The sequence below is a fragment of the Opisthorchis viverrini genome (assembly GCF_000715545.1).
Source record: "Opisthorchis viverrini unplaced genomic scaffold opera_v5_308, whole genome shotgun sequence".
Taxonomy (NCBI): domain Eukaryota; kingdom Metazoa; phylum Platyhelminthes; class Trematoda; order Opisthorchiida; family Opisthorchiidae; genus Opisthorchis; species Opisthorchis viverrini.
The window spans coordinates 532474-557839 of record NW_008751957.1 but is presented as its reverse complement, the minus strand read 5'-3'; the positions used below and the strand labels follow the sequence as shown (position 1 = coordinate 557839).

General features: G+C 44.8%; 1 protein-coding gene across 1 annotated transcript in view; it reads left to right on the top strand.

Moving 5' to 3' along the window:
- Window positions 1-4289: 4289 nt before the first annotated feature.
- Window positions 4290-25366, top strand: part of T265_09726 (hypothetical protein) — a gene marked incomplete at both ends in the record, with an annotated part of 39288 nt that continues 18211 nt past the window's right edge. Inside the window, 4 exons of the mRNA XM_009175889.1 lie at window positions 4290-5746; window positions 6659-6821; window positions 7785-7896; window positions 10383-10505. Of these exons, the coding sequence (XP_009174153.1) occupies window positions 4290-5746; window positions 6659-6821; window positions 7785-7896; window positions 10383-10505 (1855 nt within the window). The remainder of the gene's footprint in view (window positions 5747-6658; window positions 6822-7784; window positions 7897-10382; window positions 10506-25366) is intronic.

Sequence of the window (25366 nt, the reverse complement as noted above, 5' to 3'; positions counted from 1 at the left end):
GTAACCGTAGTCTGGATCTCACGGAGCTGTTGCAGCAAACCTGCTTTCAACCCAAGGTGGATGTACATTCCACCGGCCTTCTGTCGCACGCAGCTACGACGGGGGGTTTTCATTACAGTCCGTGGATCTTTCGGAAGAGACGGAAAAAAGAATCTGAGTTCGTCCAACACAACGGCTAAACCGGATAAAGGTAGGTTCAGCCTTCGCGCCATCCGACGAACAGCCGTTAAAATAATTCTACCTGATTGTGAATGGTTTAAAAAGGATACTGATGAAAAGCAATATAAGTGCAAGCAGAACATACGGACTGATCCCTTCAACGACTTGCAGTGGGCTATCTTATGGCAAAAAGCAGGAACCGAAAGGTTCTCCAGGGAGCGCAGTGGTGAATGTCTTTCTGGCTCCGAAGTCCTGAAAACAGGGATCGGGGAAACCGCCGGCCAACATCGTGGTAAATCGGAGCCCAGTTTATCACCTGGAACCGTCAAATTTGACATACCTAAGCCTATCATCTGATTAGTCATGAATTTTACCCTCAGACAGTCGACTAGAGGCATTATGGACGCATTCATCAGTCGGGCAACGAAAACAGCCACTTGCCGCAAACGCCTGTCGTACTTTCCTATATAGCGTTGTTCTTGAAGAGCCTTTACGAGCAACACGAACAAATTTCGGGCACAGTGACGGTTACTTGAAATGAAAAATATTTTTTACGGTTTCGTTCACATAAACACACCACGAGTAAAACATATGAAAGCACAACAAAACCCACTCTCAGCCGTACGTGAGGACAAGCAGAACGCAGAGCTTCCCGCGAGCAATGGCACCGCACAGTAAAACAAAACCACTTAAATCGGTTGACCGTTTGCATTTCCTAGGCACACGGAAATGTAGGGTATTGTGTTTTTTTTATTGCTGTGAAACGAATAAAGAAGCTTTGATGTCTATTAAACGTCTCAAGCTCCCGAGGCTTAAAAGCCGAAAATTAGTGCAGAAGTTCTGCGCTAATTCCGCACAGGTTCTGCACACAGGAGCGGACGCGTACTAACTGGGAAATGATGAAATAACGATAATGCCTGTGTTTGCAAGCCTTCTTATCCCCAAACTAGTGTTACCGGCATAACAAAGGCCAAGGACACAGTAGGTGAGATGAGCAAACAGTACAAAACTATGCACGATGTGTCGTACTTGTGCTGCGAGCATCCACATTGCTGGAGAAATTTCAGAGCCCTCTAAGCATATCACCAGGACGTGATATGCAATAGGATACTTGAATATGATTGGCTATGTGAGCTCATATTTGCGACCAATCAAGGTCGTTAGCAAGAGTGTTACTCAATCGCTCGCGAGCCTAGTCTATTGAAGCGTGCCGCGTCGATTCTCGTTGTCGCATTTTGATGTTCGCCAGCTGCGGTTGTCGAAATTCATAAATTTTTCCTGAGGACCTGTATGCTACTTTTTTTAGGCAGACCGTTCCACACGTCTGCTACCTTAGATAACTGAGTTTTGGAAGGTTTCATGAAACCTGCAGGTGTAGCCTCTTGTGGATAAAAATGCATATTTATACTAATATTATTCAACTCGATTCTGTTATTACCGAGATCCCAGGATCATTCACTGAATCTTTCAAAATGTTCAGCCCTATCTAATCAAGAAATGAGGTTTGTTTTTAAACCTGCTGAATATGCGTTAATTACGGTAGTGAAGTGTCGGTGTTGATGATGATGTGTTACTAAAAGTCGCGGAAGTCAGAGATCTGGGATTTGCAACTGGCACATTGCGACTTCCGACCACAGCGCATGGATAACGCTGGATGTGGAGTAGGGACCGCAGGTGAAGAGAAACCGTGACTAAAGTTCTAGCCCATGTAAACGCAATTACGGAAACCGGCCCATTGGTAAACCGGACAGCATTTGCCTCACACTTGATGAGGAAACGAAAACAAACGAGAAAAGGAATTTGCCGAAGTATGCAGAAGAAGGAACCAAGCGGGCGCTCACCAGGATTGGTAAAAAGACATCTGGGTGGGCTGAAGTCGTGAGAACTGATCCAGTAAAATGTAAAACGGGCACGGTTGCTTCCCCGGTGAGTCGTTCTTGGTGTGTTCCATTTACGGAAATCGGACAAGCAGATTGGATTTCTCTCGGTGATTGAAAGACCGCTCGATGAGAAATAGACTAGGTACAAGATACTAAGGACTGTCCGTGTCGCTAAAGTGATAGAAAGGTCAGCACACTCGAGTGCGTTCAACTGAACAAAGGTCCGTTTTACGCCCACGAGCTTATAGGCTATAAAGCATGTCATGGATCTTCCGTTCGGCTGGGGGCCGAGGCCAATAGGTGGATATGAAGCAATCAGTCTGTTTATCAGCCATAAACCTTGTACCAAGGGTTCATTTGTTCCAGCTGCCACAGTTTCGTTCTACGGAAAATGGGAAGACAGGAAAGACAGAGTCAATCACTGGAAGTGGTGCCATAACCAGTTAGTTCTGCTACGCATTGAAGTCTGACCCACAAAGTAGTGAGCGGACACGGTTTTTTCTGGGACTCTTCGCCCAGCCTCTGACTTAAAAAGTCTGAATCGCGATACTGCGGTCCTCAAAGTTTTCTTGAGGGACCCTTCTCAGAATCAGTGATGCAATAGTCGAACCCACTTGGCTGCAGGGGCTGGATTGGCCTGAGCGATCAAGAAACAAAGCCTAATTGTCTGACTTCTAATGCCGGTTTACACAGGAAGTGTCTTGTGCGCAGCATCAGACTGGTTTTTAAGCGTTCCAGCCGTATTAACTAATTCATCAGCGATCACGATCAACCTTTGAGCAATCGGAGTGTATGAGTTTTAGGGCCTACGTTTTCCAACCCGTCCTTCGGGGAACATCTCTGCTTCCTGAGCTATGGACACACTGTTCGCCTGGAAGAAAACATTACTATTTTCGCATTCCCATTGCAGGGGACAGTACAACTTAACTTCCAGTCCGATTTTAACAGTCTATTAGCAATCTAAGACGCGTCATAATATTTACTAGAATAATCCTCTGGATCCTCACTAGCTTGAATGCCCTGTTCTTCCCTGTGGTGGAAGTGTTTCGAGTCATTCAGCACTAACTTGGTGCCCAATTGTCAAGCCGCACAACTTTATCTGTTATTCACCAACTCTGATGGCAGACCACATCACCTGAGGCACCAGGAACCTTTGGTGTTCAGTAACTGCCTGAAGCTAGTGATCCGTGCAATCCAACTGGGATGAATCCCTTCTGAAGTAAAGTTATTTGTAGTGCGTGCCAACCGCAGAGGAATCGGCTTGGCTTCGATTGTGACGTGACTTTCCATCGCTTACCCAACATCGTTTTACGAGGGAGCATGAAGACCTGACTCGATAACACTAAACATGAAGGAATGGGCCGTGTGAAACATATCTTCATACTCCCTCAATTCTCACAGCAGTGGCATGTGTTCAGGCAGCCTACTCTCTCGACTTTCTCGTACTTCAAAGATGCATTTAGTTCTGTCGACCGGTCAACACTCTTGCGATACGATGTGCCCCAGAAGTCCGTGAACATCGTGTGTTGTTTGTATTCACATGCTTATGGGTGCGTGAAAGTGTATGGAGAGCTCTCCAAAAGCTCTCCTACAAGCAGTGGTGTCTGGCAAGGTTGTCCACCATACTTGTTTAGTTTCGCCATTGATGAAATAACCAGGCGAATTTTCGAGGTTCCCGAAACTCCGATGTTCACATCTCTCCGACCTTGTTGACCTGGAATATGCAGCCGACATTGTTCTCATTTTCGAAAGGGAACAGGAATTGCAAGCATTATTAGGACCATGTTCAATTCATCCAAACCTGTGGAATGTGCTTCGCGCCTACAAAGTGCCATGTCACGGTGCGGGACTTACGGTTTTTGAATATGCCTCTGAATGATCAATGGGTAACAGTTGAAGTCGCATCATCTATAATGTTTTCAGAGGGGGCGGGATTGCTCAGTTGTTAGAACGCAAATTTACTGTCTTGAAGGCCCGTGGTTCGAACCCGACCTCTGCATCGCGACTTGGACAATCCGGCAGTATCGCAACCTTCATGGCAAAATGTGAAAGGAGCTATGCTAGCGGCGTTCAGTGCTGCCTGCCTGACTTCTCCAATTCGACCACAAGACCACTGGATGTCGTCGAGGTGCTAAGAAAACGATACCAGTAGGCAGCGAGTACGACGGCGCGCGCAAATCCCTCAAACACCAAATAGTGAAGAGTCTAAGGAAAGACCGAGAGCTCTGGTGGATATCGAAAGCTCGGGAGATGGAGAAGGCTTTTGCTACGGGGAACAGCCGTGCCCTTTATCAACTGATACGATCGACTGGCCCTAGGAAAGCAACGGTCAGCGAGACGATAGGTGAAAAAGATGGCTCATTAATTCACTCGCAAAAACGTCGACTGGAGAGATGGGCCGAACACTTCGAAGAGCAGTTCAGCTGGCCTCCTGCAACACAGCCGGTGGAGATAGTGCATACGGGCGAATGGAATGTAAACCTTGATCGCCCTTCGGAAGAAGAAATAAGGTATGAAATAGCCGTACTGGAACGTGAGAAGGCACCAGGACCGGACGGTCTGTATCCAGCCCTCTTCAAAGAAGGCGGAAATTCCCTGGTGACCCACCTGACAAAGCTTATTGGTACTATGTGGGACGAAGAGAAAGTGCCTGCAGAATGGGGCATGTCGACAGTTATCCCTATCTTCAAAAAGGGTGCGCGGACGCTATGTGATAACCACCATGTCATCAGCCTGTTAGCTGTAGCATCGAAGGTGCTCTCTGGCCTTATCCTTCGAAGGTTGACTGAACACAGGGAGAGGCAGATCCGTGAAAACCAAGCTGGGTTCCGTCCTGCAAGAGGTTGCATCGATCATATCTTCACCCTCCGACAGATTCTGGAACAGCGACACTGCTTCCAGCAACCAACAATGGTTGTTTTTCTTGGTCTGAAAGCTGCCTTTGACTCTGTGGACCGCCAAGCACTATGGCAGTGTCTGTGGTGCAAAGGTGTCCCGCATAAATTCTTGACCCTCATTAAGGCGCTGTACGCCAACTCCAGCGGCCGTGTAAAGGTCTACGGGAAGCTTTCTCCTGAGTCCACCACATCCAATGGTGTCCGACACGGCTGTCCTCTTTCACCTTTCCTGTTTAACTTCGTCATTGATACGATCATGGAAGACTCACTACCAGCCTCTAATGCCCGTGGGGTCGAAGTGCTCCCTGGGCCTCCGCTCACAGACATCGAGTACGCAGACGACATAGCTCTTCTTGGATCTGACCCCGTGGCAATGCAAACAATACTAAATAATCTAAATAATTCTGCCTCGCGGTTTGGTATGCGCTTCACACCTGCAAAGTGTAAAGTGCTACTGCAAGACTGGGTGGGCTCGAACCCTAACCTCATGCTTGCGGATGAACCGATTGAGGTAGTAGACAAATTTGTTTGCGTGGACAGCTGTATCAGTCCCGGTGGTTTGGCGAAAGATGATATTTCTATCCAGATTGGAAAGCAGCTTCTACAAACCTACGTCACCTGTGGCGTAGGCGTGACATCAGCTTCTCTGTCAGGGTCAAGTTTACAATGTTGCGGTGCGCTCCATATTACTATATGGCTCAGAAACCTGGCCGCTGCGCGCCGAGGACGTCAAAAGACTCAGTGTTTGACCATCGATGTCTTCGGAGCATTGCCCGAATCTGGTGGGAATACCGGATCAGCAATTCTGAAGTACGTCGAATAACTCACTGATCACACTGCATAGGTTGCCCTGGCTTGGCCACGTGTTGCATATGCCAGTCGACCGACTTCCTCAAAGGGCTCTTTTCGCACAACCACGTGAAGAGTGCAATAGAGCCAGAGGCGGTCAAACAATGAATTATGAAAGCCATTACCAGCAAACCCAGCTGCGCTGGTCACTGCCGTCTTCCTGGATGGGGACCCCGAGACGGGCCACATCAATGGCTTGAGACATTATCAGACATGGCCCAGTCGCGCCCTCAATGGCGCTCATGCATCAAAGCTATTGCCTTCAATGCATAGCTCCTTTTCCACAACCCCCCAGTTGACAGCCCACTGACAGTGCTGGATTTATGCATCAATTTATCAGCTCCCGCCTGCAATGCGCAGCTTTCTACCCCTCCCCCGCAAATCATCGGTGAACGAAACTGCGACAGCTACAACCAGTGTACGACGAGTACGTGGTTATTACAACTAACAATGATGATGATGATGATGATGATGATGATGATGATGATGATGATAATCTACCGTTTGTTCTGTTCTCTATGTTAATGGTGCGCCCTCAACAGAATAAACTCACATTTTCCCAACACGATTTGAAGCCCCACGCAAACCTTTCAGTGATATAGACAAGCTGAGCACAATAATCCAAAATCACTTACTCTCGTGTTGTGAATAAGTTCTCAGCCTTCACATGCTTCCAGTTAAGATTGGGAGTAGGCGACGTACTTTTTGTGTGAGGTTACAAATCCATTAATTTTCGTGTTTGATTGTAGTTTTACTGACTTTTCAGCCCCCCAAAATTATTTGAGCCTCATTTGCTATGGCGGAGGTGTTTGTTACGATGACTCCTATTCATTTCGACTCCATGAAAACCATTCGCTTTGAGCGATCAAGTAGGGTGGATGTGAATTTGGCCCACCACGTTGCCGGCGGACAACATTCCGGGATAGTTGTGAACAAGGGGATAAAAGGAACTGATGGCATGGTCCTAGATGTGCCAGAAATGCAGCTTGAGTTCACTTGTATTATGTTCAACAAAAGAACATCGGAAACACACGCAGTGAGTTCCCAATCTGGTTTACATTAAATTGAATGTGTTATGGTTTTTTTGTTGGGTTGCAGGGACCAATTACGAGATTCCTTTCCTACCGGGGGTCTTGTAAGCCGCCGACGGGCTGAGGCATCTGGTTAGTTTCGAAAAAGTATCTCGTGAAGAAATACTTCTTAGCGGACACTACCCTTGAACAGACGGTCGTTGTCAAGTTGTCAGCTCAGGTCATATACTTGTCTGTCACTGTTTCGCTAGACGGTGGCTTCTTGGGTTTTAGGAGAATATATTGCATATTTATGCACCCTGCTTGTAAATGCTGCATTGGCCGACAGGTACATATCCAAGAAGATCAGATCTTTCAACTGTCAGATTTCCAGGCGAAGTCAATTTTGAATGAAGCGAAGGAAATCAGCATCTCATTTTCTAACTGGGAAGGCTGAGAGGCTGACCAGGTAATGGGTTTCCGAATGGATTTCATACTTTATTCAAAAACGCCTATCTGGTTTGATGCTTTGGTGAAAAAATAACACGACGTTGCTAAAAGTAATCTCAATGGACACTATTGCAAACGGTCTATTCCATGGTACATACGGTATTTAGCGAGTGTTTAAGCAGTTTAAAGGGAGATCGGTGGTCAACGGCCTTTTCATATTTTGTGGTTTCACTTCATCCATTTACCATTTTTTGGGGTATCTAGCGATGGGTCTTCCTTTTTGTGCAATAAAAAGGTAATTGTGCAAAATTTATCAGTACCCCCACGGCGCGTTATCTTCAGGGCTTTGTTTCTTCGCGTCCATGAAACGCTTTGCAGCATTGCTTTTCGGAATCTATCTCTTTTAATGTTTGAATCAAAGTATTTGATTTGGATCTCGCGTGACACAACTCAAATAGCTTATCTTTGTTATTTTCCATCAATTGTTGTGCACGCGCAGCAAGCTTGCAATTACAGTTACTATTCAACTTGTACTATAGGAAAATCGACGTCTTAAATTCTGGTTCACTGAGGGCACCCAACAAATCGCTCGTCTCAATGAATCCTACTCGTTTTTTCAAGATCTCGTCAACCCTGATGTGTTTCCACGAGGTGAGTCCATCAGTTTTTCCACCCAATGTGTCGTGCCTGTTTGTCCACCTGAAATGAATGGTAGTTACATTTGTATATTCGGTCACACCTTGAATTTCATCCGCTTCACTCTGGTTTTTATTTTCTCAATGATATTGCTTGGCAAACGCATCCTGAACTTGGCCAGAATTCCGTTTGTAATATCAATAGGTCGAATTGGGTTTTCAAGAGGCACCACTGTTGTTTCTATACCCAGCCTAACTCCATAGGTAATTTCACAGGCAATATAATACATAAGCTGAGTTACGCTGTTGCCTTTGTTCGATGTCCATGTATTTTGTACTCTGATATCCTTTTGATCTCTCAGCTGTTATGCTTCTTTCGAGTTACGGCTATGCATCGAATGATTTCCTTGGCTGAGCTAACGATGCTTGTCGGTGGAAGCTGCGTAACAGGATCGTTCATGTAAAACGAATCGCACGAACCGGTATCTGTAGAGTGTGGTGCACTTTGAATGTTTGGACAATCCCACCCCAGGTCTTTTCTCTCTTGGGCGGAGCAAAAAGAACGAATGAAGAACAGGACACTTGGCAAATTTCACATATCAACCAACTGTACACTTGAAACTGTCTCTGATGATCGTTCTCAGGGGTTGGATGTAAAAACTGGATCACATGAAATTCGTGTTCACTAACTTTGCATCATTTTTTCTTCACGTACTAATTCAATTGATGTTTCTTCGAATTCTCTCCCCATGGTCGCGAATATATACCCCAAAATATGTGCACAGTTTCGAAAAGCCTATTCAGAGTGAATGAAAACCGACCAATTTTAACTCATGCCTTGTTGCTCGAATATGGGGATGTTCAGACCTTCCTGTGCACCTGAAGTTGACAGTTGCGATCACTCGACAACATGCTTCCTTGTCAGCTTTCCATTCTTATCACTCGATTGTTTGTTTTCTTAATAGAGTCAAGGTCGTTCTGTTTCTTTGGACGTCCTGCAGATATTAATGTTTCATATGTTTTTAAATCAGAGTTCCTCTAGATCCTGTCTTGAAACGTGCACTTGAGAATTACATTGTCAGGTGTTGGTCTAAGATACCAACCCTACTGAACTGAAAAGAATGTTGAATGAAAAGTTCAAATGAAGGCTTAAATGAAGAATAATCTCTAATAGTGAGAGGTGGGTGTTTTTATGAATGCCTCATCTGACTTGCCTTTCCATGCTTCTACTGTGGATGCCCTGTTCACTGGTGTCTTGTAGTAGAGATGTCTCCTCTAAAATGAAGTTCGAAAGCCCTACAACCGGGTTGATAGGTTATTGGCTGTTCCCCCTAGGGAAGTTCTTAACTTCTTATTTAAGCCATCCTTGGATGATGTATGAGGCACACAAGATTGTCTCTTGGACGCGGTTGGAATTGCTTTCATGAGGGGCAGGGGGTAAACGATGCACCAACCACTCCGAACGCATAGTCCTATGCAAAGGACAAATGAATTGGAACTTCATCGATCAGCCCCCAGTTTATTGGATTACGGTTGCTTACGCAGCTTCAATGCCCTGCTGCTTAGGCGTTTTTGCCGGAGACTTTGGCAGTCCCAGGGTTTCGGGCAGCCGAGGGGTATCCTACCTGCAGGAAACAACTGGATTCATTGAAGTTCAGGTGGCATACATTTCGAACTCCATTTTTCATCATCTCAGTTTGTTGTAGGTGACCGCTTGTTACATCACAATCATCGTTCATGACCCACCGTTGGACCGTGGTGGATCATATTGAAGTCAGTTGTCGATAGCTGCAATACCCTCGGGTCTATGTAGGTACCGACGGTTTGCACGCAGAACTAGATTCGGATCAGCACAAAGCCTTCGTGGCTCTCTTAGTGTTTACAGACGTCCAGTGGTTTGACCGCTGTTGACCGGGTGGTTGATCGGGTGGTAACCATATATGTTCATGTAGGCGTGGGAATTGGAACAGTTATATATCGAACGGCTGATCGGAACGACACCACTCGCTTATTACATTCAACTGCGCCTACGCATTTTACTTTTCATCTACATCATGCTACGTGGATGGGCAAGTCATACTTATATCACCACGCAATTACTTAGTGTTACTGACGCCGGACGGTGAGGCGAGCGCGTAGGACGGACATGCAGCATCTCTATCAGTCTGCTTAGAAAGGTTTATAGCAAGCGAGGATTTTTTTCTCATAACATGTTCAATGCATCAATCACTACAACAATAGCTCAAATTTACAACCGCATCGGGTGTCAGAATTTTATCCTGCTGACTGCTTAAATTGCAAGTTGGTTTACAACACAGCCGCAAAACACGAATCAATGTTCATTCAAGAGTTTCGCGTTAGGATACCCTAGATCGTCACTCCAGTCTAGGTTGTGACCAGCAGGTTAGTGTACAGCACGCCATCTCGTGTCCAAAAATTGTTGTGGTGCCTGCGTTTCACCTCCTTCTTTCTACTCATTTTACCCTTGTGTAATTCCCTTAGATTATGCCGGATTCATCAAGAAAATACTGGACCAGCTACACGGGTCTCGTTTCCCTCGACTCCGTCGCGTCGACCTGGATCTGGTAACACTCGACCCTCGGGAACAAGAGGCTCTAGTACCAGGTATGTTTGACTGTCTTTGTATCTAAATGTCTATTCCACGACCAATATCGATTACTGATGTCGGACTTAGTGTGGGGTTGGTGCGTATCGGAGAACTCAGTTCGAACAAGCTACTTTTCGATCTAGCGCAAGTTTTTTTTATCTATATGTGGCATGCGATTGGCCTTTTTTTAATACGCACTATCAACCGATGATCACAACCGCTTGGTCTGCCTACTACTAGAGAGGAGCCGTTTCTAGTTGCATGCATTGATGGTATACACACTTTGGCTCGTAGGAATGTCCGTAACGCCACAGGCCACTGTCCATTTAGGCAAGTTTCAATTATAAGTGTCCGGCGAGTACACATTGTTTCACATCAGTTTTACTTCCAAACGACTCGGTCGATGTTGGATGGATCTAAACATGTGGCTCTTAACTTGGTGTATGCGTACCTTTTGGGAGCTTGAGACAATTCGACTTTTTTGCGAGTTGGTTGCTTTAAAGAAACGATTCCCGAGTTAATTACCTCTCTGTGCGTAACGCCATCACGTGCATTTCACATGCATTACATGAACAGTCAAACCAGAATAGCCATCTGATGTTGTAAGGTGTTTTAAGTCATACTTCAATAGAGATCCTGTTGAACGAAGGAAGTTACGCACGGTTTAGTATGCACAGTCCCCGAAGAGAGACTGCTTTCCAGGAGGGACCTAGTGTAACCCCTTCTTAAGGTCCGATTGGCCGAGTGTGTTTGGTGAATGGAGTTTGTCTCGTTGGGAACTATAAAGTCTGTTTCTGAAGTTAGGAAGGCGTAAGATGTTGGCACTCCGCCATGTACCCGGTCCTCACTTTATGACGCTTGTTCCCTTTTTTCAACAACGCTCCAGGGACGAGTTGTGAATCCACTTCGTCAGGGTCATTTTTATGAGATCAGGCCCTTTTGGTTTGAGCTTCACGCTGACAACACCGACCGCTGCGCATAGGCTGGTATGTTCCTTGCTTTCAGCAATCTGTCTTCTCGAGGTGTCTGACAAGACTATTTCAGGTGACCGGCGATTTGCGATGTTTTAAAACCGTCGCGGATCTATCTGTCTCTCTAGGTTAATCAAACTATGCCTCCGTTGCACCAGTAGACAGAAGATTTCGATTGAGACTCTATTATGCACCAGAGAGTAAAACAAAGGATGGCACGCGAATCCACATTCTTGAAAAGTGATGAGCGGTATGCCCATCACCAGACATTCCAACGTTGCCCTAGTGTTTCTCTCACAAAGGACTGTATTGTCCGACAGTCAAAGATGGCAGAGGCCAAAACTATAAATTAGATTAATTTTTTATTGTGACAGTACGCGAGCTGTCCTGAAAACGCTAATTACTAAAACTTGTCATCATCATTGTCATTTTTGGCCTAAAATGTTGGTTCTCTTTGAGAGACCAATTTTTCTCTCTAGGCCATTTGTGTTCGCATTATCCATATTACTGTCCGTTCCCCAAACAACACTCAGTAGCATTGCTTGTTAATTTGGTGTACATAAGCGAGTTTTCTGAGGTTGAGGTCAGATTTCTCCAAGAACCATGCGTACCTCAACAGTAGTCAAATGGTCGAACTGTCGCTCGCTGCTTGTTGACTGACCTATCAAGAAAACATCAGTGCAGAGTTAAAATATATCAGTGGAGGCGAGAAGTTCATCAGTGTCAAATTATATGTTTGGGGGAGGAGGAGGAGGGTTCGAAGAACAAACCAACTGGGATACACTGCATGCTGTGCAGCCATGATATCACCAGTATGATAAAGTAGCCCTTGAAGGGGCGAGAGAAAGTTCGACCCTCGTCTCACATATTGGGCAACCTATCCGAAGAATGAACAGAGAGCAATAGGGCTGAAAGTTATCTTACAGTATTCGCCTGTTTACAGCAACTGAACTCAACGAAAAGTCAAGAAAAGTGTGAATTATGTTGGACCTGTCTCCACTTACGATTGTCACGGTTTCAACAGACAGTAACCACAGGGTAAAATCTGGTCCGAACGGGCTGGTTCTAATCCCCGCTGGGCTTGGTCAGGACCGGGTGTTTTGTTGAATACAAAACCCAAGGAATAATGATTCGGAGTACCTTTTGACCCTTTGGTTGTACCTTCTGACCAGTTTATGGTATCCTGTGAGGTCTTGGCCGTGGAGACCTCAGCATGCCAGCCACATTTGTCTCCACAGGGTTTCCATAGTTATTTCATGTAAAAGTCAGGTATAACAGAACACACTCAAATGGGTAAGCGAGAGTGAAAGGACTATGCACAGGCTCGAACAGCTTCTGGACACATTCGAATGTTTTGGAGAACCAACGGAAATATTCTCAACTGCGACTTCCATCACAACTCGACATTTGTTAGCGTACCGGTTTATGGACATCTTCAAAGCGTTCTTACGACACTTCGTGTGAAACGATAAAAACATCTTAGCAAAGTTTTTAGTATGATTATCGCCTTTATTAGTATTAATATTATTGTTAGCAAGGCTCTTGTCAATTTGGTCGGACTTGATCTTAACATTCCCTCGAACTGCACGACAATGCTTCTGTCTTTAACACCCTTGCCACACCTCGTCCTCAGTTACTACGATAGAAAAACCAATCAATAACCAGTCCATCGTAATTGGGCTGTTTCTTCATCTTCGTTGTATAAGACACTCTACCCTGAGTGTTGACCGTCATTGTTAAGATTTGGAATCGCGGAACGTGCACAGTCTGTCACATATCCCTTTTTCACTTGCCACTACACCTTTAGCCGGGCCACATCCAGCAGGTAATCTCAATTACTAAAAGTCCGTTTTCCGGCTATCGCTTCACCTAACAGTTTCTTCATGAGATATGCCGGCAGTGAAATAGCCCTCTTTGTATAGGGCATCACTCTACGCTGCAGACCGTATTACAAGTCCTGACTGGTATCAGAAACGATATACCTCTGCTAAATTCCCCTGCTTGAGCTCTGAGTAGTCAGTGGCAGGGCGAACGCCGCATGTTTGTCATGATTTTTACAATACTGGTTTGCGGTGCTATGGTAAGATATCATTCGTTTCTTCTGCCGAACCCTTTTTGCTCAGCAGTGGGACCAGATATTTTCATCGGCAACTCGTTTCGCGTAGTTCATATCCTCTGAATAGATTGTGACAGCATATAGTTTGTTGACAGTGATTTCGCTAACTGTAACGTGTGTACAATCGATACATCTTTATTTCGGAGGCGATCTCCATTAGAACGATGTGATACCGTCTCGGGTACGTTGGAATATCGGTATGGTGTACCCGATGCCTCGTTTTCATTCGATTACTGACCTTTACCTTCGTGGTTGCGTTATCAGTTCGACGCGCTTATGGTAAGTGTCCGGTAACTGGCCGACCATTCTACGTGGCGCATGCATGTTTTGCGTGCTTATACCTACTGGGTACCGTATGGCTGCGTGATGTACTTTTCGTCAGCGACTACTCAACGATGGCATCTTGTGACAGATTTCGGCTTTTGACCGATTTTCCAATGTGCTTCTGGCTTATATTTTGTCTCGACCCCATCATATACCCAGGAGACGTGCTGTTCGCTTAGTTTGAGACTGTCAAAAAAACAAACAGCGTCGCTTGTGACTCACCATCGCTTTTCTGCCGCACCAGCTAGGTGTAAAGTGGTGGTGGTGGTGATGATAATGCACAGGAGTGGGTCTTTGTGCATGGAGCGGTCGCATGTAAACAAACGCTTGTTCGGTTTGCCTACGTTCGTTTGGTTTGGCCATGGATCAATCTCGCTATTGGTCCACGATACACACCTATGTGTGCGGCTCTGCAAGTTATTTCGGTTTCCGTGCATGAACTGTGGCTAGGCGAAGCACTCACCCTAGCCTGCTTCCCTGGCATGTTTGCCTTCGGCTGTTCACAAGGCGGATTCGACTTGAAATCTGATAGGCTCGTTTCATTTCATAGTAGCTTTTTTACTGCTCATATGAGCTGAAGGTTCAGGCAGCACAACTATCCTCACATTCCGTACCTCCGTTTTTGGCAAAGCCTTGACATGTATGCTGAGAAAGCCTGTCTTAGTTTTACCTAACGCAACTGAACAAGTTTTCGTGCCTGGACCTACGTTCACCTGATTTGTTAATCTTTTGAACCGTGTACCCTGTGTAGGGACTAGTGTGTCTGACCCAACAGTTTCACCTCCCCGCGGTTGATCTATTTGTTTTCGTGTTCAAGTAGCCAAATTTCAAGCACGGTTTCTCTTAAAGAGGAAGATTTATGCTTACGGTTGTTTCAGATGGTTCGCTAGTCAGTGGCCTAGCGGTCTCTTGTATCAGAGCTTCGAAGTTTGTTAGCCTGAATCAACCTTTGTAGGAACTGTTCGAATTGGAGAGGAATTTCCAGTCGCACGATCAGTTGGCTGAAGTCATGGATGTATATGGCTTGACTCGAACGTGATGTTTGCCAGTCTGCTTCCAAAGAAGACCCAAATCACCAAAAGTGGAGTTAAATGTCTATTTTTAAGCTGAGATCCTGTTAACGTGAAAATCCACTAATCGACTTGTCTGTGTTCTTCAACCGGATATGCAGTACGTAGGCTGCCTTCTAACCCAATTGTTGTCTTATTTCACGATTGGTTTTTGCCTAAACAAATGGTTTTGTTTCGATTGTAGGTTCGTAAGTTTGTGTTTGTGACCCTCGACTCATGTTTTTACTTCACCATGTTTTGGATTACAAGGTAAACAGCAGCTTGTGTTCAACATCAGTTGTTCAGATCTGTGTTTGGTTGCGGTGCACTTGTTATGTATCTCTCACATTGTTAGCTGAAAAGTTAGCTTTATGTTTGGTAAAGCTGGTGTGCATCATTAGCCAATATGCGAGGTGAAGTGGAGTTTCACCACCAAACTGGACCACCTTTTTATAGCTTTTGTTAGATGGTGCTAACTCGTTCGCACTGAGGTAATTAGATGCTGAGTTTACAAACAGTTCCATTGAGAAGTGCGTCCCACTTGTTGGGTTGTGGGCCATCGTCTACCCAGAAGATCGCTCTTTCGCTTGCCTGGTTCGAAGTGTCTCCATGATGGAACCATTTGGAGGACTGCAAGAAATAATCTTGTGATTCCCGGATTCGACCACTTGACTCTGCGCCGAGTTAGAGAAGCGATAAGCTGACTGCCACCCGGTTTCTGTAGCATACCCGCTACCAGTTTGAATAAGTTATTTCATCGAATGTTATGTTTGCAACTACCTCCGAATGTCTCTGGCAGGAAATCACTTCCCTGCCTCTTTTCACGATTTCAGTAACTTAGCTTGGTACACAGGTTTTTGACACCCGCGCTAATAAGTGCTGCTGTTTATCTCACCAACCATAAAACCCCAATGGTACTGCCAACATCTGCAACCGTTTGGTATGAATAGTCTCCCCCGGTATTTTTGTCAATTTCAAGCCTCCCAACAGCAAGCGTCAAGCGGCTATTAACAAGGTTTCAATAGTTGGTTCAACATAGCCTCGTTTTGATTTAGTGCTAGTTGTTTGCTAAGTCTTACATCAGGGTTTGTTGATGCAATTGGTTTTGCCGATTTTTCTTCTTCGCTTTAATTTGTTTTGATCCATCTTCGGGACTGTTAGTTCCGTGACATTATTCGCCGGGTAGCCTTGCTTAATCTGACGCTCATTGTTTACTGGTTTGTGGAACTAACCTGTCATTGTTATTCAGGATTCAAGTTATCTCATCTCAGCGCATTCTAATTGAAATTGTCTACTTTGCTCAACCGGCAACATCGCAAAACTGCAACAACTCGGTGGTTAACCTACTACTGGGGTGTCTGGGTGGAGGTTGCTGCAGACAGGTGATTAACCCAAATGACTGCGCTGAAAACCACTTATTTCAGAATATTACTGTAACATCTCGACCGTTAACCGGGAATCTTTACTGGGACCTACTGTGGGACGGTGAATCAGCCCCCCACCGCAGGTCATTCTGATGGTACACTTAATTGGTTGTTGCGTTTTATCTGTGACTGATGGCTTTCTTCGATGAGTCACTGAACTGCAGTTGACCTTGTCGAAAATGTGGACTGTGTCCCTATTTAGCCGAGGTTTTGGAAGCCAAGTGAGAGGATAAGCGAATTTGACTTCTTGTTTGAAAAAGGTTTGATTCCTAGTTCCTTCCAAATTTCTTTACCGCACAGGTAAGGAAGTTATAGTGTACACGCCATGACTGTATTTGTTTTGTTTTCTGCGACCAGTCGTTGAGCTTGGTGTACAGGGGAAATTATAGGTGTTTTTTTATTATCCCTGAATCAAGTCAATTCGGCTACATGAATTGTCAATAAGAAGAAAATTCACGGAGCTAGTTTAGATAAACAGCATAGTTTGAACATATCGGGCATTCTAACGGGATTCACCTGATATCGGCAAAATAAGTAGTAGTTCTGGCCAATGAAAGTCTAAACTGAGAACGTCTGCACATTGGGATGGTGCCAAAAACCAAGCATTATGAACATCCATTAGGATTCTTCGGCTGCAATCTGGGCCGGCAGGAAAGTATTGACTGATTACACACAACTAAATAAGGCCATCTTTGGAATTCCACTGCATCCGGAGACGTGATTTAGAGATCTGACCATCATACAGTATTCTTTCTCAAGCAGTCCACGGAAAAAGACCACGGAGTTGCAGATCCATCAGGGTAGGTACACGGGAGAGTAACCTTAGCGGTAAGTTATAGGTAATGGTTTCATTCTTTAATATAGCAGCATAGAACGATAAGGACCGATTTTGATCAGAGCATATATGATATCGTTGACACAGTGTAGATATAAGTGGAGTAGTGGCGCGTGGAAATTTCTCAGAGGGGTCTTGATATCACGTACTTCAGGGGATTTAAAACCGGAACTCATTACATCTAGGTGTATTGAGTAGGGAACGCTGATCGCGCCAGTTTATTAAGTCTACTGCCTAAACGAACGCACTTCAGAATCAAAATGGTTACAGCTCGTTGCCTTGTGATCCGCGTACTTGTGTTCAGCGAGGAGTTCCCCGACGGGAAGACCACGTGTGTACAGGTTGATGGGAAGAGGGGAGAGCAGTGTGAGCTGGCACGAGAGAAGAAATTCTCTCATTAACATAGGTGAAATTAGTGCCGTTGGTTAAATCCTCATTAATCCTATGGATGAGATGAGTCTTTACATCTCCTTTAGTCTACTGGAGCGTAAACTCTGTCAGCGCCGTCGAAGGCACTGGTACAATAATAGATTGACAGACCTATGACCTTAGTCTTTCTTTCTGTGACGGAAGCAAAAAAATGCGCCAGCCACAGATGTCAGTAAGTGAATCAAGGAGATTCAGCGCCAAGTAAGGGCCATTCACGGGAGCACGGATGTAAGTGATACTGTTATGAATCTCGTCACAATATATCGTACCACTGTTATTCTTTCTGCTTGTCAGGCATTTGTCTAATGAATTTCATGGAATTGCGGCTGTACGTCAGAGTAATGTCATTGAGGTGAAGGCAATGAATATTAACCGGTTCATTTAGGTCGAAGTGGTGTTACATCGTGTAGATCTAAGGTGGATTGCATCGTTGCACTTTATGGCTGATTTTAATGGCCCTGCCTTACCATTGTCAAATAATTTGGCTAATCTATACGGCAGCCACCGTTTACATCTAATTTCCACTGTATCCCAGGGATTACAATATTGGTATCCATGTGGGTTTTGGAGCAACTCCAATGTGCCCCTTATCGTTCGATCAGTGCGCTCATAGGCGCTCGGGGACGATATTAAGTTGGGAGACGTGCTGTATTTGGTCCAACTTTAAAGGACCTGAAGCTTGACGCAGTCGTCAGGTATTTGGTGCCCATGCTCATCGACTGATTCTAGGAAATAAGATTTCGTATGTTTACCGGCCAGTCTTATACTCTCGGGTTGAAGTATTCATTAGAGAACTTGTCGCGATGTATTTTGCTTTGGCAAGCGGTTGCGATGAACGTCCCCTGCGGAAGTTGATAGAGTGTCACCAAACATTAAAATTAGCGTTTGGAAATTACTGCGACTTTTGCAGCTTGGGCGCGTTCGTTGGTAGTTGATCAGGTGGCCATTGATTTGTTCGTTGAGCTTGGCACTTAGCTTGCCAACCTTTCGTTACCAATCGAGGTGACGAATTCAAAGAATACGGACCATAACGCAGCAAGACTCGAAACCCACTAATGGAATTCCGAGGAACGTGTGTTCCCTCCAACCAACCACAATAGTAGACATCAGCTAGCCTTTAACAATTATATAAACTCAGGCAGGTAAGGAGGAATCACGGACGTCGCCTCGATTGGTGACAAAACGTTTGTAAGTCAATTGCCAAGCTCAGTGAACAGATAAACGGTCACCTGAACAACCACCGATACCCATCCACTGTTGGACGGAATAAACTAGTTGTGAGCCTGCATCTGTTGCGAAGCTACTTGATACCAGTCTTCGTCCAATACTCTTTTGAATAGCTTCAGAATAACATAGGTACACGCGATTGGTCCCAGTTTGTTTGTCTCTTCCTTCGGTAGGGGTGTTTTTTAACCACTGGTCAACAGTCAGGAGTTTTTCCATTCGATAGGTAATTGATGAATACAACGGATTTTGGCTTACTACGAGTGTCAGAACACACTTTAAACAAGGGGGCGGTAAATAATGGAAATCAAAAGCTTCCTCAGACCTTGCTGATAGCATGTTCGTGTACGCTTCTCCTTTGTGTGCGCCATCCGTGAAGTACGGTCATCAAAGGTGACACTCGGTGAACGGATTTTACAGCCAAAGCTGTTGGGTTTGTCAAAATCAGGGCTGGAGGAGTAGAACTTTGATCCTTGACCCCACAGCTGGTTGAAAGCCTGCAAATTTTCGCAACAGCTTTTGTTGTTGAGCTCCGCATTGACATAGATTTCATTTCTCGGATAGAATTCATTGTTTGATCAACTCTGTAAGTTCATACCTCTGCACATCTTCCTTTTTCTAAGCGCTTTCCTTTAACTGGAATAAACAGAGGAAAACCACTTTTCAGATCACAGATGCACTCTGTCCAACATCGGGGCTATCTCAAGGCTTCAGATTCCAACGTTTTTTGTTCGGTTCTCTCTCCATCTCTCTGTGTGTGGGTTTGTGTGTGTTGATTCTTGTGATTATGGAGCGATTGGCAACGACGTGTCATTTAGTCACATACTTTTTTCCTAGTTCACACCATGCTAGCGAAGTTTTCCGTTATGGGACCATACAGTTGCAAGTAATATGGGGCATTGGGCGAAGTTTTCCCGCAATTACCTATGCGAAATTGACTAAATCATCTTTGACGTTAAAATGTTTGACTTGACTGTACTTGTCTTGTATTCACCAAACGACTGTCACATGGCGAATGTAGCGCGCATGGTGTGGTATGTGTACTGGGACAGGGTCACACGGCGAATGGAGACACACGTTTTCCCTCCCCTTGAATTTGCACAAACTGCAGACTCCACTTCTCAGTGTGGTAGTTGGCATGCACCTGGGCAGATTTCAAAAGCCAGTTATCTGGGTCTTTTGGAGGATGGCTGAAGATCCACCACCTCGGGATCTGGTGGTGTAACTAGCTGTTTACCATCGACTTCCGTGGTTGTTCCCCTTAAAATGGGTGTTCTGACCAGCCTTGTTATCCCCACACCCCACCGTTGTTATGAACAGCTGTGGAACCGTTCGGGTTGTCGGAACGATCTGTTGGTCAATTGATACTGCAGTTTCCTAATGAGTGTATTTCGATTTTTTTTTAGAGCGTTGAATGCCAGATGGTGAGGTTCGTCTGTACACGAAATGAGAAAAGCCGTGTAATTTAGATCTTAAAGGTATTGTTCTTCAATAATCCCCTTGATTCTTGAAGTGAGAGAATCGGGATCGAAATTTCCCATGAATTTTCGATGGTAGAACGGTTGAATAGTAAAGTTTATGACGCAGTTAATCGTTTCACATTGTTGTGCAGTATAGAATTTATGGGTAGCAAAAAGGTGGCATCTTCAGCTTTCTACAACGGAGCTTTCATTCATATATACTGGGTAATTACCGTGGCTTGTTCATAAGTACCCAAAAGCGTCTTCAGTGGTTTCCCAAGGGAGTACATTTTGGAGACGAACAGAATTCGTGCTTTTCTTGGGGATGTGCCCTCTCCAGGGGTCCAGGTCGAGATTTCCTAACGTGGGGATCTGGTCCCACGGAGCGAAGGGGCGCGGGGCGTTCCGTTGAGGATGGAGGGTGTCCTCTGTTTAAAAATACTTGATCTAGGAAGACCTAATACGGAGTTCGTTTGCAGCAACACTACTGTCTTACAAATTTAAATGGAAATCGAACTAAGGCGAAAAGTGATTTCTGTCCTCTCCTCAAGCGGACTCTCTTGTATCTCGAATTAGTCTAAATGCTTCCGCCCATACGCACGTGCCACTTGGTCAGATTCCTGGAAAGGAGCAAATCTGGATATCCAAATTTGCTTATTTTGAGGATTATGTACCGCTGAAGATGTTGATTATACATGCTGCTTTGACTCCGCTTACTCTGTAACAGGAGCAATACGAATACTGCGAGTTATGAGGTCCTGTTAGTTTGTAGTGCTTTGGAAAGCTACTCCTTTGGCTTATTTGTAAAAGCGAGGATATTCCAGACAAATTTTACCATTTGAGGTTGAAATCTTGTACATTTCTTTCGGTGATCTGACCAAAAGGAAAAGAAACGTACGATTCCAAGATCAGTTGTACGCATCCATACTTGAACGGTGAAACTAGAAAATGACGTTTAGCGCTGTTGGAAATTTTCTGGCCAGGCGGATTAATCAGTGGCGTGGAAAGCGTTGGAACACTGAAGCGATCATCCATAGATTCTTTCAGGGAGAAATTTCTTCAGTGCATTTCTAATCTATTGACTGATGAAGGCTGTCGGCACCTCACCCTTTCCCTCATCCTCATCATGCGTAGCGTTACACCGAGGATTGCGACGAGTGAATGAAGAAAGAAAGAAAGCGTTCAGCTGTAGCATCCTTCCGGTGTCTAGCTGCCATGCCACCCGAAGGAAGCACGAGGGCTGGGATACTGCCAGGTTGCCCAAGCCTAGACTGGGGAAGGCGAGTGGCGGAGGTCGGATTCGAACCACGGACCTTCCGGTCAGTAAATTCGCGCTCTAACCACTTGGGCCATCTCGCGACGAGTGCGTAGTTCTCATACAGGTAATCATGAAATCGTTTGGGTGAAAATACAAGATGTAGCTCGTGGCAGAAGTATTATCGAGGGTAAGGCAGCATTGGTTAAAACTACCGTGAGGGAAGAGAGTGGTCAGGGAAATTAATGCGAAGGATTTTCATGTTCTCAGATAGGGCCGAAACAACACAACACACACCATCATCATCAGTACTGACGTGTCATGTTTCTCGAGCCTTACCCTTACGACGACAAATAAATCTTAGCTAAGTTGACTAGAGGGCCACAGCGTGCTCATCGCTGGGATCGATTACGTTCATGTCTTGTTAGATTTTCAGCAGCAGTTCGCAAGGCGAATCATGTTAGACCTAGTCAGGAAGGCGAGAAGCTCCAATTGCACTGCCGTGTTATGGCCCACCCTATGCGAACTTTCAAGGCTGTAGAATTGGAAATACAACATCCTTCGACCTGCGTCTTGCGCGTCATAACCACCGTAACACTAAACTTTATTTGCTACAAATTGTAGGGAGCATACCAATAGGGTTATGGTCGTTAGAATTTGAACGCGTCAGGCAAACACACAAGGGGGAGGCACAACCAAGTAAACATGCTTATCACGTGAAAAGTAATGGTAAATTATGGAAAATAGCAATAGGGCAACAGGTACGACTATTTCAGTGATGAAACCGGTTGGCTAGCAATTCTGATTTGTTATCATGGATGCGCTTACGCATCATTCCCGTCGGCATACTGCAACTGTCCAACTCCTTTAATATTGCGAAAGCACGTTTAAAAACAGAACCAATTGAAATATATTTCAGTTGTAATTTCGTCGTGCAGTTGTTCCTGCGAAGACCACTTGGGATATAGTTTCCTGAGAGGTGGCGCTTGTGTCTCGAGATGTCGGCGAGGTGACTGTGATGCTACTTAAGCCTCTAACCGAAACTGATTCCCATGTGGCCTCTTATTTCCAAGGTGTATTTCTTAAGCGGATATAATTTTGGAATGACCATGAAAAATATTAGGGATTCTTGTTTGCCATCGATACCGATTTCGCATTAGGACGCAGTTCACGCTGACATGAGTATGCATATTTGTGCCATGATGCGTTCCTCAAAATACGGTGTTAAGGTTGTATCTGAGAACCGCTTTTTTGCAGTCATTGTCATTCTTTCTCGGGGTCGAAGTCGCTCCGTCTACTACACTGTCTTGCTGTTGTAGTGCAGCGGAACATACTGTTTCTCCTTCGCTTTCGTCTTAACCATTTTCAATTTTTCGGAACTGCATTTGTTTGATTGTTGGTCCATTTGGTCACGATTTGATCACGTGGTTCGCCAAATGACGAGATGCACGACCCACAGAACTTCCGGTTTAGTTTTGCACTGAAACATCCAGTGATTGTTTTGTTGAATGGTAGGTGCTTCAACTTGCAGTGAATAGGTTCTACTGTTTTTTGAGTCTCGTTCTCGTCTGGGGGTTTCTGATCTAGGAAGACATGGAAATCGAAAAATTCGTGTTTTCGGAGATTACCTTTCACCGAGAGCGTTACACAGTGGGATTCTGTTCTCAAGTAATTCGTTGCACCGTTTTTGAACAATCACTTAAGATTCCAACAGATGCGTTGGACCAGGAGAGTTCTCGCCACTTATACAAATATTTCCAAAATTCGGCTTTTATAGGATCTGTTTTAAGCCGTTAAGAGAGAACTGGTTAACTACTACTCAGACTGTTATTCTCCGGAAGAGCTAACTCTGTTATAAACCCAGTGGCTTCTTCGCTTTGATTTTGTCCGTCCCCGTCATAACTTCATGGATATAGATTGTGCTAATACAGTATTCTAGCTGATTACTCGGGAAGCTATCTGATAAAGGCAAATAATTTCAATTCCTTCAGTAAGTGCGGAGGGCTTTTAGAACGCAGTGCGTCACCATTTTGTGGATAGTGAATTGCCACGGTAACCAGTTGCTCCACTGTATTGTCGATTATTGAATGCTGGAACACTCCTGTCGGATCTGATTGAAATTTCGTGAAGACTTCGTGTAATACGACCGTTTTTTAGAATCCATTGAGAAGCACTTTGTTTTACGCTGCTGTGTTGTGTGCATAAGTGTTTGTGAAATCTTTCCCGATTCATTATGCTGTTCGATTTTCTAGTTTCAGTCGAATGCGGCGCCCCCTTAAGCTACGGCGGTTGTTGGTACTCAATTAGCGTGAGTTTTTCATAACAGAGCAACAAAGTAGCTCAGTGGTTAGGACCCAAACGTACTAATTGGAATGTCAATATCTCGAACTCAACGTCGGTAGTTCGGTTACTGTCGGGGTTTAGACAACTTGCCAGTATCTCGGCCCTCGTGCTTTGTTTGGGTAGCACGGTAGCTATTCACGGAAAGGGTGTTACAGCTGAATGGTTGTTGCTGCTATTCTTGTTTCACGGACGTATGCTGTCGTGTACTATGGTCGGTTTAAAAGCCTTCTGCCTATAGATAGGGCAGCAATGTCTGGTATGTTTCCCTATTCTTTTTTGGTACTCTATCCTCCGGATAGGTCGTCTTACTCAATGACCGCAAGAATTGCTAGTCAAATCTAAATGAATCTTCACGTGTTGGTTGATTTGTTTTCAATTTTGGTAGGAAATGTTGGTTACAGTCATCCGTTGAATTTGATATCCTGAGACACCCGTACGTCACAAAATGTTGGGGATCGTGAGGAAGCATGGGCCTCGCAAATAACATTGCGAACTGACTACTATAATTGTATTTTATCGTCGATTTTATTATTGATCGCTCGTAATGTTGGCGCAAGACTGTTCTGATACATGGTGATGGAAGCATTGCGTCCCTAAATCAATTGCCAGATCATATCTCAATTTGGCATTGGTTGCTTTCTCACTGCCCAATTTCATTGTCATCCTGATTCAACAATTTTACTTGCTGGATCCCACAACTATGCTCACATGTGATTCCGATCCTTCGTATAAGACTAAGTCGCACTATGAAGTCACCAACCTAAGGCCTTTCCAGGGGAGGAATTCGGCACTCAACGCATCTTATCTATAGAGGAATAAAAATTCTGCCGTATCATAGGTTGTTGGTTTTAGAGGGGAGTAATTCGTACTGTACAGTGAGTTCTGATAAAAAGAGAAGCATTTATTGGTGCTTCTTTTGCATGGACATTTGAGTCACATCTGTAGGGGTAGGAGGCGATGCGGGACCTGCGGCGACAGCAACAAGCCACATGACAACAGCACAATTAGTCATTAGCTACTTGGACCCGGTACCTGTCGACCAATCACCGGAGTATTTCGATGTGTACAGCTGAAGGTGAATGCAGGTCAAGGTCATCTAGATAGCAAGTTTCACTTGTTTCAGTCAGGATTCAGATACCTAATCTGGAGCATTGCAACCAAACTACTGCCAGGTGACACAAGTAACTGAGGAAGCAAGCACCCGTTAGATCAGTCGTAGTGAAGCGAACTTGAACAACCGATGCAAGGTTCGAAAAAGCGTCCAGCATGATTGTGCGGTAATAGGAGCCGTGTAGTTTTCCTCATTAGATCGAAATTTTCAGTGGACTGAGGTATTTTTCTCAATTGATTTCCGGAATCACGACAAGAGCTCATACTCCCATTAGGTGCTATAGATTCTCTCCAAATGTCGAACTCTATGAGGGGCGAAGTGATGAAGAAACTTTTTG